The sequence below is a fragment of the Gasterosteus aculeatus genome, chromosome 9 (genome assembly GCF_964276395.1).
Source record: "Gasterosteus aculeatus chromosome 9, fGasAcu3.hap1.1, whole genome shotgun sequence".
Classification (NCBI taxonomy): domain Eukaryota; kingdom Metazoa; phylum Chordata; class Actinopteri; order Perciformes; family Gasterosteidae; genus Gasterosteus; species Gasterosteus aculeatus.
In genome coordinates this window covers 8,646,693-8,665,028 of record NC_135696.1, presented here as the reverse complement: position 1 = coordinate 8,665,028, position 18,336 = coordinate 8,646,693, and the positions used below count along the sequence as shown (strand labels likewise).

The window sequence follows — 18,336 nt, the reverse complement described above, 5'->3', positions numbered from 1 at the left end:
CCGTAGGTTCTGGTGGCCAGCCATGGAGCCGGAGGTCCGGGAGTACGTTGAGGCATGTTCGGTCTGCGCCCGAAACAAGACTTCTTCTACGTCACGCATGGGACTCTTACAGCCACTACCCATCCCCTCCAGACCGTGGTCAGACATCTCTATGGACTTTGTCACGGGGCTCCCGGTTTCACAAGGTAACACCACTGTCCTCACAGTTGTGGATAGATTTTCTAAGATGGCTAGATTCATTGCTCTGCCAAAACTACCCTCCGCCAAGAAAACGGCGGAGGTAATGATGAACAATGTTTTTAAGATCCACGGCTTCCCCAAGGACATAGTTTCGGACCGGGGGCCCCAATTTGTTTCCCGGTTCTGGAGGGCCTTTTGTCGGCTCATCGGAGCGAAGGCCAGCCTGACCTCGGGATATCACCCAGAGGCCAACGGCCAGACCGAACGCCTCAACCAGCAACTGGAAACCAGCCTCCGGTGTCTGGTGGCCCAGGATCCCTCAACATGGAGCAAGAACCTGGTCTGGGCCGAGTATGCCCACAATTCATTGCCTACCTCAGCCACTAGTTTCCCACCATTTCAATGTGTGTTTGGTTACCTTCCCCCCGTGTTTGCAGACAATGAACCGGAGGTGTCTGTGCCCTCCGCTCTTGCAATGATTCGTCGCTGCCGTCGCATCTGGGCAGCCGCCCGGCAGGTGCTGATTCGCCAAAGGGACAGAGTAAAGAAGGCTGCAGACCGCAAGAGACGACCCGCCCCTGCCTACCGGCAAGGTCAGAAAGTGTGGTTGTCAGCTAAGAACCTCAACCTCAAGGTGCCTTCAAGGAAGCTGGCTCCACGGTTCGTGGGCCCGTTCCCCATCACTAAGACCATCGGCCCTGTGGCGGTCCGTCTTCGCCTGCCTCGATCCCTTCGTGCTCACCCCACCTTCCACGTCAGCCAGGTCAAGCCTGCGAAAGAGAGCCCGATGGTCCCTGCTGCTGCACCCCCGCCACAACCAGAAGTTATAGACGGCGGTCCGGTGTATAAGGTCAAGCAGTTGTTGGCGGTACGCACTCGGGGCCGGGGTAGACAGTACCTAGTAGACTGGGAAGGATATGGACCGGAGGCGAGACAGTGGATCCCATCGCGTTTCATTGTAGACCCTAACCTCATAAAGGATTTTCATAGGGACCACCCTGAACAGCCTGGGCCGTCAGGAGTCGGCCCTACTGTCACAGGGTGAGGTCAAGTTGGGTTTTTGTCGGCATGTTTTGGTCTTGTCATTTCCGTTTTATTTTGAAAGTAGTAACCTTCCTCTCGTTTCAGGTCACTTGCCCTTCCTCATGTCACCAGTCGAATCGTCTCCCCTGATTCCCGATTGTGTCCACCTGTTTCCCATTACCCTCATGTGTCTTATAGTCTGCGTCTCCCTTTGTCTTGTGCCTGAGTGTACCACCGTGCGTTCACCCAAGCCTCGCCACAGCCACAGGATTTGTTTATACCATTGCCTTGTCTCGGAATGATTTCCCCTTTTTGTTTTTCCTCTGAGTAAGAGTGACCTTTAGTTTGAGCTTCTTAGATTTAGTTTTAGCGCGCTTTCGAAGCCGTTCGTTTTCCTCGTTTAAGAGAGATTTTAGTTTAACTTTCGTCGGAAACGCTGATAGCTCATAGCCGTTTGTTTGTTTTTTCACGACGCGAATAAAGACGCCAAACCCTCTGCATCTGAGTCCTCATTTTAATCTGGTCCTGACAAGTTCGAGGTATGTAAAACAAAGAGAGCCCAGTCAGTATTTCATTTTTTTATTGAAAGATTATTGGTTAATTGTACGTTATTACAATTTTGAGGTCCTTTGAAATCACTTTCCATTTTCTACTACTTTATTTATCTGACTTAAATAGTGGAAAAACTTGGTTTATTAATTCTGTGTTTTTTTTAGTAAATAGCTCCACATTGGTCAACTATGCTGCTGTTTTATTTTTTTTTATTTTACCAGCCCTTCTGTGATGTTTTTTTGTCAGACAAAGTTATGAGGACAGTTCAGTGTCCATCAGTTGTCCGTATGAGCCTCCGCACCAGGACAATATGAAGTACATCTGCAGAGGAAAACAGCCGTCCACATGCCTGAACGGGGCAATAATCACCTCAAACCACAAACAAACCGGACAGCTGAGACTTACTGATGACAAGATGTTGAGGATATTCAGTTACCATGACCGGTCTGACCCAAAGCCAATCCGGTTCGTACCTTTGCAGTGTCCATGGAAGCACTGGCCTGGATGTTTTCTCTGCTTTTGAGCTCGAAGTGAAAGGTGAAAGCTCAACCTCATCATATTAAATCACTCGTTTTCACAGTAACCAGCCAGAAAACACTGTCCTGTAAAATAGACATTGAGAAGAAATTACTTGAGACAAAAGATACAAAGCTTCTTAAGCCATGTATGATTTGTCATAACATATATAAATAATTTCATCATGTGTTCATTCAGAATGTGAATCATGCACATCCATTTGTAATGTGAGCCGGCTCAGGCTTCAGTGTGTTCTTGATCCTCGGTGTGTTTCACAGAGTGGTGCTGTGTGAGGTCAACCAAACAGAGCGGCGTCGTGGGACAGACAGTAACGATGAAGTGTCCGTACTCACCGAACCACCGGAATAACAGGAAGTTCCTCTGTAAGGGAGAACGACGCAAGGAATGCACAGACATGACAAGTCAAAGGCGGTTTACTCTGCGAGAAGATATTTCTTCCAGCTCCTTCTCGGTAACAATCACAGAGTTGAAAGGAGAGGAAGCTGGGACATACTGGTGTGGTTCAGACTCACAGTGGAGTCCCGGAGACTACACCAAGATTCAACTGTCAGCAGGTAAGATTTTGAAAAGAGCTAAACCTATTTTGTTTGAGAGTACAAACGATTGTTACATCCATCAGGTTACTCATATCTGCATCACTTCACAATAAAGTAATAGCTCGAGTCCCTCCTCCGGATTCCTAAAACGGTAGACTATCAAATAATAGCAAAATTGATATTTAATATTCAACAACCAAGGAAACGCTTAATGTGCCATGTTGGTTGTGGTCCCAAGAGCAGAACACAGCAGAAAAGGTTCCACAGTCTTTATTATCGAGAACCAGGGGTAATATTGTGAGCAGGCTGGGGGAAGGGTCGGTGGGCTGGAGCAGGATGAGTCCGGAATGCAGGTCACGGGGAATCCAGTGGCAGGGGACCCGAGGCAAACAAGAAAGTGTTAAAGATTGCAGTGCGTTTAAGCTGTTGCATTAGTTCTGGGTTGTGAACTGACAATCTGGCAGGGACAGGGTGGAAGGCGGGAGAAGAGAAAGCTTGGAGCGTGATTAGTGAATACCTTCCTACTGTGCAGGTCAATTGGTGGGAGGGGCACCGCCCAGACCACGACATAATGCCCCATCAAATTAAAGCTGAACTCAAAGAATGGGATTTGTAGTTTATCAGCATGTTGACCCTTAAATTATCACTTTATTACCATTAAAGTACTCTGAGGAAATGTAGTTAGTTTTGCAGTTATTTGTGCATAAAGCAAAGGCCTGGCAGTATTATCAGGATACATCATCAGGGAACCATGACTTGTCGATAAAACATTTTTTATCAAACCATTCTGTATTCAAACCTGTGTGGAGATACGTCACTGGACCACGTTGGCGGACCACACTGACAAACATCGCCATCCCCAGTTAAGTTTACTGAGAAACTCTCTCCAATAGTCATTCCTAAGAGAACCAGCACTCGGATCCCTACTACTGTCACCAAGCTCGAACCTACCAGCCCACAAGCACAAGTTATCCCTGGAAAACCGTTTGAAGGTACAGTACGTGTGCGTGCGTGCGTGTGCAGCCACAGTTTTTCAGGAAGTGTGAAGTGTTTCAGGAAGTATACTTATCTTGACTTTATTTTTACACTTTGTGTCTTCCGAATGCAGCGAGTTCTCTCTCTGGTGTTTTCATCGCGCTGCCCGTGCTGCTCACGCTGACAATCGTCATTACTAGTGTCATAGTTTGTAAATACAAATGTTTCAAAGTGCAAGGTATGGTTCACATTCAAATGCAAGCACAGAACCCTGCACCCACCAACAAGTCCATACACGTATACAATAGACGCAAAGTAATTGTGTAACATACTTTATGCGTTTTCCAGGAGCTGGAGCCGACATGAACGGAAACAAAACCAAAGCAGACGAAGTCGTGGAAGCGATCGAAGAAAATGTAAGAAAACTAAAGTCCAAAGCTTTGTAAAGGGAAACATGTCTTGTCCAAGTCCCCAACAACTGGGAAAATTATATAATCATACTTACTGATTATTCCGCCATTTTCATTTGAATAATTATAAACATTCTCATCTCATATGACATTGCACTCGTATCTGTTTATTTCCGTTGAACATTTTTAGGTCTATGGAAACGAAGACTCAGCTTCCCCAAGGCAGCCTCCCCCCCGCCAGCTCTATGATGACGCAGGAGAAAACGAACAAGAGTCTGTGTACCAAAACTACGCATCAACAGAGGATATCTACTGCAATCAAAATTACATTAGAGCCTTACAAGATGAACACCGTCTGTAGGCAATCTTGGGGTAAACATTTATCCCAATGATTCCATCTGTCATCTGACCAACCGCTTCAACGTCTGACTGAAAACTTCAGTGCTATGATTATTTCATGCCTTTTTTTATTATCACCCTAAGTACTGTAACAAATGCCTGATTAATTGCCTTAACTTTGGTTTTATACTTTTATTTTAAACTTGATTGCTTATTTTTTATATAACAAACTCTTCAACTTACTTGCGATGCTTTTAAGATATTGTTTCAGCTCAGTACCCTTCATGTAAATTCCCTTACAGATTTAGCTTTTGAAAAAGTACAATAAATTCATAAAACAAAGAACCGTCATTCTGTTATGTTATAACACGTCACTTATGATTTTTTTTTAGTTCCAGACATATAATCTAATATATAATCTAATCTATTATATTGACATGACAGATTTGTTTCCAGTGAGATATCGATGAACATGTGTGTCTGTGTGTGTGTCTTTCCCCTGACTGCTCTCTGCCTACTCACCTGTCTCATCCACCCAGCTGCATCCAATTGCTCATCACCCCACCCGTATATACTCCCCTGTGTTCCCCGCTCCAGTCGTCAGTGTCACGGTGTGGTGCACTTCCTGTCTTATTTTGTAGTTTTCTGCCACTCGTGTCCCCGGGTAACTCCACTTCCTGCCTGGTCCTGTCATCCCCTGTGATTGTCGGATTGTTTCCACCTGTGTCCAATCACCTGCACCTCCCTTGTGTATTTAAGCAGTGTGTGTTGTTTGTCACTTGTGGCGTGCGTGCGTGCGTGCCCGCCCGCCCGTTGGCCTTTTACTTTGTTGGAGTTTTGACTATTAAAGTCTCTTTTGTTTAAAGTCTGCGTTCGAGTCCTGCCTCCCCACACAACCCTGACAGTCAGATCGTCATTAATGTATGGACAGGAATTGGAAAGGGTGTTAGAGTTTAAATATTTGTGCTTATGGTTTGACGAAAGGCTTACATGGAGGAGTTTATAGAACAGAAGTGCAGGAAGGTGCTGAATCTGATCAGGGCTGTGGCAGGTGTAGACTGGAGGGCAGATAGGAGGACACTGTTGTGTATGTATCAGGCATTGGTTAGATCCACGATAGACTATGGGTGTTTTATTTATGGAGCTGCGGCCAAGACGGTGATACAGCGATTGGACAGGGTGCAATCACGAGCACTGAGGCTGTGTGTGGGGGCTATCAGGACCACTCCGGTAGTGGTGTTGCAGGTGGATACAGGGGAATTGCCACTGAGCTTGAGGAGGGACAAGTTGGCGCTGGCGTATTGGGGCAGGCTGAAGGGGTGTGCTGAAAGCCACACGGCGGTTGTGGCAACTAGGGAGTGTTGGGAGAGGGACAAGAGTAGTTTGAGGATGTATGGGTAGACAATTGGGCAAAAAGTGATAGAGTATGGCTTGGAGGGGATAGAGATAGGGCCGGCGACTGCATTGGGGCCCATCCCTCGGTGGATGTTCCCGATGCCAAGAGTGGATGTAGGTATGATGGAGGAGGGAGTGGGGCAAGAAGTATGTCTGTAAACGGTTTTATGGTTTTGTAAGGGTGTATACTGATGGATCTAAGGTAGTGAATGGTGGTAGAGTGGATGCAGGAGTGTCATGTTCCTGAGTTCAGTATCTGTTAAAGAGTCACTGATAATTGTGTCGGTGTATGCAGCAGAGATGGTGGCTATGATCATTGGGTTGAGATGGGTGGAGGATGTGACACCATGTAGGGTGCTGATATGTTCAGTATCGGCAGCAGTGTTAAGCAGTGTTATGGATGGTAGGTCTGACAGGGAAGACCTATTGGGAGAATTGATGGGGATATTGCTGGGGTTGGAGAGACCGGGAGTAGAGGTGAGATTCTGCTGGGTTCCTGCGCATGCTGGAGTGGAGGGTAATGAGGTGGCTGACATGGTGGCAAAGAGTGCTGTAAGTACTCATGTTGATGTCATTCCCCTGTTTGTTATTGTTTTTCACCTGGCAGAAGAGGTCGCCAGCTCGTTTCACGGAGATCAGCTGAGCACCTGCCTACTCCTGTGTCGAGCCTCGGGTGTCACACAGTCGAGCTCCCCTGCCCGCCTGTCTGCCGCCTAGTCACGCAGCGGCAGAATCACCCTTCCGAGTGATTACGGATAGGAGCGCACGGGCGCCTCCTTGTCATCACGTGGCCGATTTGACTTGTTTCCTTTTTTTCAGCCACTCACAATTGACTTGTCTCCTGTTGCTTTTTTTGTCCGGCCGGAGAAAAATAAATTCACCTGTTGGATTAAGACAAACCTTGGTGGTCCTGCGTGTTGCATTTGGGTCCATTTGCACGTCGTAACAGAACCGAATGACCACAAATAATGGATCAAGCAGCCTCCGGCTGATCTCGTGCAGGAGGCGATCATCAATCAAGGCATTCTTCTGGGACAACATCACCTGCCGCATGATCTACGAGGTCAAATTGCATGTATGTCAAGTTTGTGAAGTTTCCTTTTTTCCCACACATTCACCTTCTCACATTTTGCTATCAATGTTCCTTTGATCAGACATTTGCTTCCATCATCAAGATACTGTATCAAGTGTATCGTGCACTATACACTCAATAAGCAGCACTCAACAATTTACAGCCCATCTCTGAGTTTAGGAAAAACTCCAAACATTAATACAGAAATCGGACACTATATACAACAATTCTCCTTATTTCTCATCTCTTAATTTTCAATGACTGTTCCCCTCTTTTTTAGTAAATCAATCTTTCCTACGGTTTTAAGTCTAATTTCAGTTGACACTCTCAGCAGTCTATAATCTCTAGTCTCCCTTCTCCCATAATATGTGCGTCAGTGACCTGCCAAACCAACGCCTTTCTCATTGCGTGTCCCGTGTGCTCCACAACATCATGGTTCTTTTTCTCAGTGCTATCTCCGCTCACCGCCACCAACACATCCTCAGTTGGTCATTTATTATTTTCCATCGATACCCCGGCGATCGATATCCCAGCCGCCGTCCTCCACTTCTCTATGAATTTCACCTTCCATTTAACAGCAGTCAATCAGTTCGTATGTATTTTACCGGAGCAGACAGCTATGTTCTGAAAGTTTATACTAACCTTTCAGAGAAAATGTTTGTGTCTGGAAGCTTATTGTAACGCACCACAAGAGACCAGAGTGAACTCGAGCGCAGTTCTATTAGCGGGGTACAGACAAGGATCAGGCGTGGTAGGGTCCGGTGAACAGGCAGGGGTCAAAAGCCGGGAGCGCGGAGGTAGGCAGAGGTACCGTCGAGGGTCAGGCAGGCGTGAACGAGGTCTGGGACAAAGGAGAGGTCAAATAACAGGTAGGCAGAAACAGGATATCAAGAGAACGCTCAGAATGTGATGGTAACATGCACGAAACTTCGCACCGGCTTCTGAGGCTTCGGCAGCTTAAATGCCCATCCTCTCCTGATGAGGAACGAGCCACAGGTGCGTTGGTGGGAGTGGCCGTGCCCGCTCAGTGGGCTGATCCTGAGTGGCACAAACCATTGTCACGTGCGACAGAGGGGTGACTGAGATCCCGAGCTTCGGACTTTAGTATTCCGGAGACGGGGAACGTCTGCTTGTGACAGAACCCCCCTGTCTAGAGGCGGCTCCGGAAGCCGAATTTCGACCTCTAGGGGGGGGCCTGCCCCGTGGCCGTGGCCCGGGGCACTCGGGATGGGCCTGATGAAATTCTGTAATAAGATCTGGGTGAATATCCGAGGCTGGGCGCCAGGCTCTCTCTTCCGGGCCATACCCCTCCCAGTCTACGAGGTATTGGAGACCCGCCTGGCGACGTCGCGGGTTTAGCAGAGCCCTGACCGTGTGTGTCGCCTCGTCCTCCAGAGGCGGTGGGGGGGTCGTCGGCTGCACCTCCGGTCCTGACTGACCGTCACAGGTCCTGATGGCCGGTTTGAGCAGGGATACGTGGAACGTCGTATTGATCCTGTAGTGGGGGGGTAACTGCAAACGATATGACACAGGATTGATCTGCTTAATGATTTTGAATGGGCCGACGAAACGGGTGTAATATTTGTAGGTGAAGGAAGGGCACACGGAGACAGGGAGAAGATACGTCTGCTTGCCGTTTACTTGTAGCTCCCATGCCGGTATACAGATAGTGAAGTGGCTCATACAGATACCGTAATTACCTTAATACTATGGCCAACATTACCGTAGTATATGTGAACTACTACACTCCTCCCTCCTAGATTATAACATATATAGCCAGACTACATACTTCATTGCATTAGTCATTCCTTAAACTACATATGCCGGGTTCAATTAACAGTAACATACCCTAAACTTCATAACATAACAGTAAGCAGTCTGAACATAATTACTGACTAAATAAGTCATTATCTCTACATGAACATTTAGAGATTCAGTCTTTCTGGTGCTGTTCGCTGTCTTTCAGGATAGCGGCGCTCCGGTTGAGCTTCCGGAGATGCACCAGCAGCTGCATCTTCTTGCTCCGTGCTTTCTGCTTGGTCCTCAGAGCTTGCTGTGCAGTCCAGGAAATCGCTGTCATCCATTCTGCTTGGACGTGTTGAAGCTTTAGATGCCCGAAGGTGATCCACATGCACCTTGACTTGGCGTTGACCTATTTGCACTACATAGGTCAGAGGTCCTTTCCGTTGCAGAATTTCCCCTGGAATCCACAGTTTCTTAGGATGTCTGAAATCTCGAACTAACACCCTCTCTCCCAGATTAAACATCCGGAGAGGCTTTGCCCGCTTGTCATGAGCCTTTTTCTGTTGTAACTGATGCTTGACCACCACTTCGGATATGTCCGGCTTCAGTAATGACAGGCGAGTGCGTGGTTGTCTTTTTAGGAACAATTCAGCCGGGGTGCGTTCAGTGACTGTGTGAGGAGTGTTTCGATATGTGAACAGGAACCGAGCAAGCCGTAGATGGGGTGACACAGACTGTGCTTCCAGTCGCGTCCAGGCTTTCTTGAAAGTCTGTACCGCTCGTTCCGCTGCTCCGTTAGACGCAGGATGGTAAGGTGGTGTGAGAACATGGCGTACTCCGTTATTCTTGAGAAACTGCTCAAACTCCGTCGATGTAAAGGGAGGGCCATTGTCTGAAACAAGCACCTTTGGCAGACCATATGACGCAAAGAGGTTCCTGAGAAGATTTGCAGTCTTCTCTGCTGTTGTTAGTTGTGTAGGCAGGACTTCTAGCCATTTGGAATAGACATCTACTACCACCAGGTAGTGCTGCTTGTTGATTTCAGCGAAGTCCACATGTATTCTTTCCCACGGTGTTGTAGCCCATGACCAAGGATGAAGAGGTGCTGCAGCAGGTCTGTTCAGTGTAGTCTCACACGCTGCACACTGACTCACGTGATTCTCTATCTCTTGGTCTAGTGCAGGCCACCACAGGAAACTTCTGGCTAATGCCTTCATCCGTGTCATTCCTGGATGTCCCTCATGCACATCTGACAGAAGACGCTGCCTGAACTTCGGCGGTATAATTACCCTTGACCCCCAAATAATACATCCCTGGTCTGTAGACAACTGGTCCTTCCTCAAGTAAAATGGCTTGAGCTCTGGATTGGGCACAAACCTTGGCCATCCTGACAATGTCAGATCCAGGACCTTAGAGAGGATTGGGTCAAGTCTAGTCTCCTCTGCTATGTCTCTGGCAGACACGGGCAACTGCTCAACATGGGACACACAGAAGGCTTCATTCTCATCTGTGCTTTCATCAACGTCATGCTTGCATGGAAGACGTGACAACGCATCTGCATTGGCGTGGTCACCGGAACGTCTATACTGGATGTCATAGTCATATGCCAGTAGGATTAAGGCCCAGCGTTGCATGCGGAGTGCAGCAAGAGTTGGAACTGCTGATTTGGGGCCTAAAATGGTCAAAAGTGGCTTGTGGTCGGTCAAAAGCACAAACTTCCTTCCATACAGGTACTTATGGAATTTCTTGACACCGAATATGATACTCAATGCTTCTTTTTCAATTTGAGCATAATTTTGCTCACTTGATGAAAGAGTCCTTGATGCAAAAGCAATTGGTTGCTCTTCACCAGAGGGTAGCACGTGCGAAATTACTGCACCAACACCATATGGACTGGCGTCACATGCTAGCCTTAGAGGCTTCTCTGGGTCATAGTGTGCAAGACACTTACTGTTCAGGAGACGCTGTTTGCAGGCTTTGAATGCGTCTTCACATTTCTCTGACCATGTCCATGGTGTGTCTATGTGTAGCAGCTGGTGAAGTGGATGCAGTAATGTAGATACATTTGCCAAGAACTTTCCATAATAATTAAGCAATCCCAGGAATGATCTTAGCTCTGTCACATTCTGTGGAGCTGGTGCGTTTACTATGGCTTCTACCTTGCTTGCTGTTGGGTGAAGTCCTTGTGCATCAATTCTGTATCCGAGGTACTCCACTGAATCTTGCAAGAATGCACACTTTGATTTCTTGATCCTTATTCCATGCTTTTCCAGCCTTTTCATGACTTCATCTAATATTGCTAAATGTCTTTCTTTTGTAGGCGCTGAGACAAGAATGTCATCCATAAAGCACACTACATTCTCCATTCCATGAAGGATTTGGTCCATTGTGTGTTGGAACACTGCCGGAGCTGTGGAGACACCGTAGGCCAGACGGTGGTATCTGAAGAGGCCCTTGTGTGTGTGTATCGTCAGATACTGCTCTGATTCTGCATCAAGCTGCAATTGTTGATAAGCGAAGGACAGGTCAAGTTTACTGAAAACTATTCCGCCAGCCAAAGTAGCAAATAAGTCCTCAGCGTTTGGTAGAGGATATTCCTCTGGGAGTATGCATCTATTCACAGTCACTTTGTAGTCACCGCACAATCTCACAGTCTTGTCTTTCTTTGGTACTACGACGATAGGTGCAGCCCAATCACTCCTTTCCACTTGTGTAATGATTCCGTTCTTCTGTAAGCGCTCAAGTTCTTTTTCCACTGCTTCCCTCAACGCATAAGGTACTGGTCGTGACTTGTGGAAGATGGGTTTGGCATTGCTCTGCACTCTAATCTTTGCTCTGAAGTCTTTAATCTTCCCATATCCATCCTTGAACAAGTCTTTGTGCTTTTCAAGCATGTCTTGCAGTGTGAGTGGTTCAGTTCTCTGAAGGCTGAAGATCTTGCCCCAGTTCAGCTTTATCTTCTGCAGCCAATTTCTTCCCAGCAATGGCGGTTTACTTCCTTTAACCACCACAAGTGGCAACTTCCACTCTTGATTCCCATACTTCACCGGCACCAGGACCTTCCCCAGCACAGGTATGATATCTCCTGTGTATGAAGACAGGTGAATGGCAGCTGGTTTTAGTGGGCAATTCTTCAGTTGCTCCTGATAAAGGGACTCTGGAATCAAAGATACTGAAGCACCCGTATCAACTTGCATTTTCACTGGTTTCCCAGATAACTCCATGCTGACAAAAATGCCGTCTTTCTTTCCTTGTGCAGTGTATACTGTAAACAATTCCAGCTCATCGTCATCACCATCTTCTGAGTCATCCGTTTCCCTGGTTGCTATGACCATTTGCGCTTTGTCCCTCTGTCTTATTTTCTTGCAGACTCTTTTCAAATGTCCAACCTTCCCGCATCCATGGCATGTTTCAGTGCGGTAGTGGCATTCAGTTGGTTGATGGTTATCTTTGCCACATCGATAGCACTGCCATTTCTCTGAAACCCGTTGTTGTACTCTAGAAACATCCGGCCGGTCGTAACGCGAACTTTGACCTTTCATGTGATGTCGTCTTTCACTTGAAGTATTGAAGACTTTGTTAACTGCATCTTTTGGCTTCTCAGCATGTTCTCTCAATTCTTCTGTGTCCTTGTAGGCCAATTCTAGAGCAAGTGTAATTTCACAGGCCTTTTGGAAGGTGAGTTCTTTTTCAGAGAGTAGCCTTTTGTGATACTGCTCCCCTAAGAGGCCACATACAAACTTATCCCTGAGTGCATCATTGAGAAATTGTCCAAAGTCACAAGTGCTCGCTAGTTTCTTCAGTGCAAGGATATATTCAGAGACTGATTCATCTTGCTTTTGCTGTCGTTTGTAGAATCTGAAGCGTTCCGCTATCAAGATAGGCTTCGGCTTGAAATGCAGTGACATGGCTTTCGTGAGGCTATCGTAAGTCTCCTCACTGACTTTTTTTGGTGCAACCAAATTTTTTAGTAATCCATATTCAGTCGGACCCAAAACACTCACGAATACATCAGCATTCTTCTCTGCATCAATGTCATTTGCAGACAGCCATCTTTCAAACCTTTCCAAATATGAATCAAAATCTTCTTTCTTACTGTCAAATTCCGGAACCTTTCCGATATATGCCATTTCTGCAATTGTAGTCTTATTTGAATGTCTCTGCAACTTAATTCCCACTCTTTCAAGAATCCTTCAGTTGACTTCCCTTTCAGTTAATCTCCGTTTTTCTTTGTCAATTTAAACCACTTCCTTTTTGTCTTGAACCCCATTTTCCCTTTTTGTTACAGTCCCTCACCACAGGAGGGCTCTCTTGCACTTTCAAATGTTGTGTCTTGCTTAGCATCGATTCCAGCAGCTAGCATTTACGGTTTCTTCCGAACCAGAAAACATGGGAAATCTTGCATGTAGGAGAAGTTATACTCATCAAACACCTTTAGTTTTCATCACTGATGTGGATTCACTTTGTTACCTCGTCGCCACTGTAATATTTGTAGGTGAAGGAAGGGCACACGGAGACAGGGAGAAGATACGTCTGCTTGCCGTTTACGTGTAGCTCCCATGCCGGTATACAGATAGTGAAGTGGCTCATACAGATACCGTAATTACCTTAATACTATGGCCAACATTACCGTAGTATATGTGAACTACTACAACGGGGACTTAGCTTCTTGGAAGGGAGGCGTAGACGGATATTCCGTGTGGACAGCCATACGTCCTGACCGGGTTGGAACCGGGGCGCTAAGCGCCTGTGCTGATCGGCGTTCCCCTTCTGACGCTGGACGGCCCGTTGTATCTGGGCTCGAGCGGCATCCCAGATGCTCCTACTCCGTCTTAACCAGTCGTCCACCGCCAAGACCTCTGACGACTCCCCGGACCATGGAAATAAGGCTGGCTGGAAACCCAACATACACAGGAACGGCGATATCTTTGTGGTGTTAAGGTTTCGGAAGGCTCTTGAGGGAGGACTCAATCCTTTGTTCTCGTCCCGGCCGGAAACTAGGACACGAATGAGTCAATTCGTTTAAATTCAAAAATCAAAAGTTATTTAATAACTGAACAACGTAATAGGGATTACAATTACAAAGTGAAATACTAAGCGAACAGTGGAATATTTCGCGAAATAGAGAATCCTCTGAGCAAGTCTGGAGTGACTTATCAACGCGGCTGCAGGAAAAATTCTAACAGTCTTTTTCCCGCCATGGTCCTTTGAAACCTCTTGAGGTGTGTCCTCCTTGGTGCATTTGAATGTCATTGGCCTCTTCTCCAAAGGGTCTCCTCCTCCATTGTCCCTTCCACGTCGAGGTGTGAAGCTGCAGCTGTAACCTGAAACCTCTCTGTCCTAGCTGTCCCTCACATTCCAATGCACTCAATGTAGATACATTCGGCTTTATGCCCCAATGAGTGAATTTAACAAAGCATACATCGTTTAAGTCTTCATCTTATAACTAGTACACTTTGATTACAACAACCCATCATTAATGATCACCGTTCATCACACTTCATCATAAGATCTAAAACAGTTCATGTGGTTCAATTCTCAAGACATTTGCCTCAGTCGGCTGCCTTACATGAAGTTGTTCATTTATTACCTGACAGGAGAAAAAACTCCCAGAAAACCCTCTTTGGGGAAAAATTGGAAGAAATCCATAAAGAACGGCAATTGGCATCCGTCCCCAGGTTTTAACATCACATTGTGACAGAATGTTAATGTGTACAGTGTTTATATGATTTAAATGACTATGAATTGTGTTTGATTGAAATTGCATTCACTTCATCTAACATGTTAATGTAATAACTAAAATCTAATAACACACAACTATAATTCTAACACTAAACATTATTACACGTACTATAATTTCCTGACTAGGGGTGCACTTCTGGCTTAAATCCCTAACAATGGACGAGCTCTTATGGGCGTTCTGAGCATATTCGGCCCATGGCAAAAACCGGCTCCACTCCCTCGGTTGCTGGAAGCAGTAGGCGCGTAGGAACCGGCCAATCTCTTGGTTCAGCCTTTCTGTCTGCCCATTGCTCTGTGGATGATATCCTGAAGACAGATGCACTTGAACATTTAACATTTAAAAAAATGCTGCCCATACCCTCAAGGTGAACTGGACCCCTCTGTTTGACACAATCTCCTCCGGTAGGCCGAAGGTCCGGAACACATGGTGAAACAGTGCCTCCGCGGTTTCCAAGGCAGTGGGTAATCCTTTGAGGGGAATCAGACGGCATGCCTTGGAGAACCTATCCACTGCCACCAGGATGGTGGTAAAACCCTGAGAACGGGGAAGGTCGGTAGTGAAATCCACCGCCATGTGGGACCAAGGTCTATTAGGTATGGGGAGCGGTTCCAGGAGACCGGAGGGTAGTTGTCGGGAGGACCTCGTCTGGGCACATATGGCACAGGCCGTGACGTAATTTGTGACGTCCCGTACCAACGATGGCCACCAAAACTGCTCCCTGGTCAGTGAGAGAGTGCGTTGAACACCTGGATGTCCTGAACTGGGAGACGAATGTACCCAATGCAGGAGCTGAGGGCACATAGGTTCTGTCCCCGGGGGAACCGGGTCTCCTGGCAAGGCCTGTTGGATCTGTCCCATGATGTCCCATCTGATGGGGGCGATGATGTGTTGTGTGGGCAGGATCGGACCCGGGGTGTTCTGGGACGTCACCGTATCATGGAGACGGGAGAGTGCGTCTGCTTTGCCGTTCTTCGAACCTGGTCTATAGGTCAGGGTGAAATCAAACCGGGTAAAAAACAGAGCCCAACGCGCCTGACGAGGGTTCAAGCGTTTAGCCGACTGAATGTATTCCAAATTGCGGTGGTCCGTTAGGACCACAAAGGGGTGCTTGGTTCCCTCCAGCCAGTGTCTCCATTCCTCAAAGGCCAGTTTGACTGCCAGGAGTTTGCGATTTCCCACGTCGTAATTCCTCTCCGCCGAGGTCAATTTGCGCGAAAAGAACGCACATGGGTGTAGTTTAGCGGGCTTACCGTGGCGCTGAGAGAGGATGCCTCCTACTCCTGTTTCCGAGGCATCCACCTCCACCACAAAGGGGAGGTTCGGGTCCGGGTGCTTGAGGACAGGTGCTGAGGTGAATCTGTCCTTCAGCCCTCTGAAGGCCCGGGCGGCAGCCTCATTCCAGACGAGTTTCTTGGGAGACCCCTTTAAAAGAGACGTTAGCGGTGCAGCCACTGAACTGAAGTTGCGAATGAAACGCCTGTAAAAGTTTGCGAAGCCCAGAAAGCGCTGGAGCTCCTTAACAGTCTGGGGCCCCGGCCAGTCCACTACTGCCTTGATCTTATCCTTGTCCATCTGGACCCCCTGGGAGGAAATTACGTACCCCAGAAATTGTACCTGGGTCTTATGGAACTCGCATTTCTCCAACTTGACATAAACGTGGTTCTCCAGCAGTTTCTCGAGGACTTGGCGTACATGCGCAACATGCTTCTCCAGATCTGTTGAGTAGACCAAGATGTCATCAATGTACACGATTACACATTTTCCTATGTATTCCCGGAGCACCTCGTTGACGAACGCTTGGAACACGGACGGGGCGTTGGCTAACCCAAAAGGCATCACCAGATACTCGTAGTGCCCCGTTGCCGTGTAAAATGCAGTTTTCCATTCGTCACCTTCCCTGATGCAAATAAGGTTATAGGCGCTGCGGAGATCGAGTTTGGTATATACCTGGGCCTCCTGAGTTGTTCTACAGCCGCAGGCACCAACGGCAGGGGGTATCGGTACTTAATGGTGGTGGCGTTCAACCCCCTATAATCAATATATGGTCGAAGCCCGCCATCCTTCTTCTTCACAAAGAAGAAGCTCGACGCTGCGGGTGATGTGGAGGGGCGAATGAAACCCTTGGCGAGAGCCTCTTCCACATAATTCTCCATGGCCTGTGATTCTGGCAAAGATAGGGGGAAGATCCTACCTCGGGGTAGAGTAGCTCCTGACATCAGGTCTACGGCACAGTCCCCTGGTCTGTGTGGTGGCAAGCATTCGGCGCTCGTCTTGCTGAATACCGCTGCGAGATCCAGGTAGACAGAGGGGACCCCTGGTGGGGCCGCGGCGGCTGGGCTCCTGATGGTGGCTGCTCTAATGGGTTTAACTAAAGAATAACCCGCTTTTTTTGCCTGCCGCTACACAAACACTTTGTGGATGTATTGTCATTCACGTATGGGAACAGACAGCTACGGTACACTCGGCTACCACAAGGGTTCGCGCTCTCGCCAGGTATCTTTAACCAAGTGCTGAAACAAGCTTAACAGGGTGCTCCCTGCCAGAGGGCACGACATCAATCCAATAAGTGGACGACATCCTCCTCGCATCCACTTCAGCGGAATCCTCTTTGGAAGCAACAGACACTGTCATACGCCGGTTGGCCAAAACAGGTTTTAAGGTCAGTAAGTCTAAGTTGCAGGTCGCCAGAAGACAGGTTTCATTTTTAGGTAGAATACTGTCGGGAAGCGGCTCAGGGCTCACGGCCGCTCACAGGTTCAGTATTCTCCATCATCCACGTCACTTTGTCAAAAAACGTCAAAATGTAAAAGAAATGCTTTCATTTTTGGGCCTCACAGGGTTCAGTAGACACTTCATTCCGCGTTATTAGAGTCTCACTCAAGTTCTGCGTGCGAAGGTAAACGATGAAGTGGTGCGAAATCTCACTGCTGATCTCGAATGGGACCAAGGGTGTGGGAGAGGCGTTTATCAAGCTAAAAACAGAACTGGCACAGGCCGCGGACCTTGCAGTACCGGATTACAGCGCGTCGTTTTACCTGGATGTTTCTGAAACAACAGGGGTTGTTAATGGGGTTTTGTTTCAGAAAAAGGGGGGTGGTAAAAGGAAGGTGCTTCTGTATAACAGTGTCATGTTGGATAACATGGAAAAACGACATCATGAATGCACACAACACGAAGCAGGGGTCGCAAAGCTTGTAATGAAAACAGCACACCACTGATTGGCAATTGTTCAGTGATGGCAGCTGCTTTAGACATCCACAGAAGGGGTTGCAGTCGGGATACGCGGTAGTCAGAAGCCATGGGGCAGGGACAGAGGTTCTGGGAGCAGAAAATATTCAGGGAGCTGAGGTATTCGCATTGATAAGAGCATTACAGCTGGCAGAAGGGAAGGCAGTAAACCTCTATACTGACTCGGCGTATGCAGTAGGAGCAGCTCATGTGGAGCTGGGACAGTGGTTAAGAGCAGGTTTTCTGACGGCTGGAGGAAAACTGATTAAACATGAACAATAAATTAAAGATTTGGTGGCAGCCTTGGCTCTACCGAGCACCGTGGCTATTATTAAGTGCAAAGGACACGAGAACTCCAACAATATGGTGGCCAAGGGAAACCAGGCAGCAGACCAAGCTGCAAAACAAGCTGCAGGTTACCAAATTGGGCTCCAAATGGTAAGTGCAGAAGATGAGGGACAGTTAGAGCCACAACTTAATGAGGAACAAATTAAGGAAGCCCAAAAGGGGGCATCTTCTCAGGAGAAAATGGTGTGGAGGCAAAGAGGGGCCACAGAGGTTGGAGGCCTCTGGAGGTCCCCTGATGGTCGCCCAGTAATGCCA

General features: G+C 47.5%; 1 protein-coding gene across 1 annotated transcript; it reads left to right on the top strand.

Annotated features, from left to right (window-relative positions):
- Nucleotides 1-1,798: 1,798 nt before the first annotated feature.
- LOC144383338 (CMRF35-like molecule 5) lies at nt 1,799-4,620 on the top strand. The gene is made up of 6 exons (XM_078080430.1): nt 1,799-2,292; nt 2,550-2,846; nt 3,722-3,820; nt 3,937-4,041; nt 4,152-4,219; nt 4,404-4,620. Exons 1-6 carry the CDS (start codon nt 2,193-2,195, stop codon nt 4,572-4,574), a joined length of 840 nt encoding a protein of 279 aa, XP_077936556.1. The 5' UTR covers nt 1,799-2,192; the 3' UTR covers nt 4,575-4,620.
- Nucleotides 4,621-18,336: the final 13,716 nt, after the last annotated feature.

Bases quoted from the DNA above. Each gene is read 5' to 3' on its own strand.
- LOC144383338 (XM_078080430.1), top strand. From the start codon at position 2,193: ATGACCGGTCTGACCCAAAGCCAATCCGGTTCGTACCTTTGCAGTGTC. The intron at 4,042-4,151 runs GTATGGTTCACA...TGCGTTTTCCAG, and splicing joins CAAATGTTTCAAAGTGCAAG to GAGCTGGAGCCGACATGAAC. The intron at 4,220-4,403 runs GTAAGAAAACTA...GAACATTTTTAG, and splicing joins TGGAAGCGATCGAAGAAAAT to GTCTATGGAAACGAAGACTC.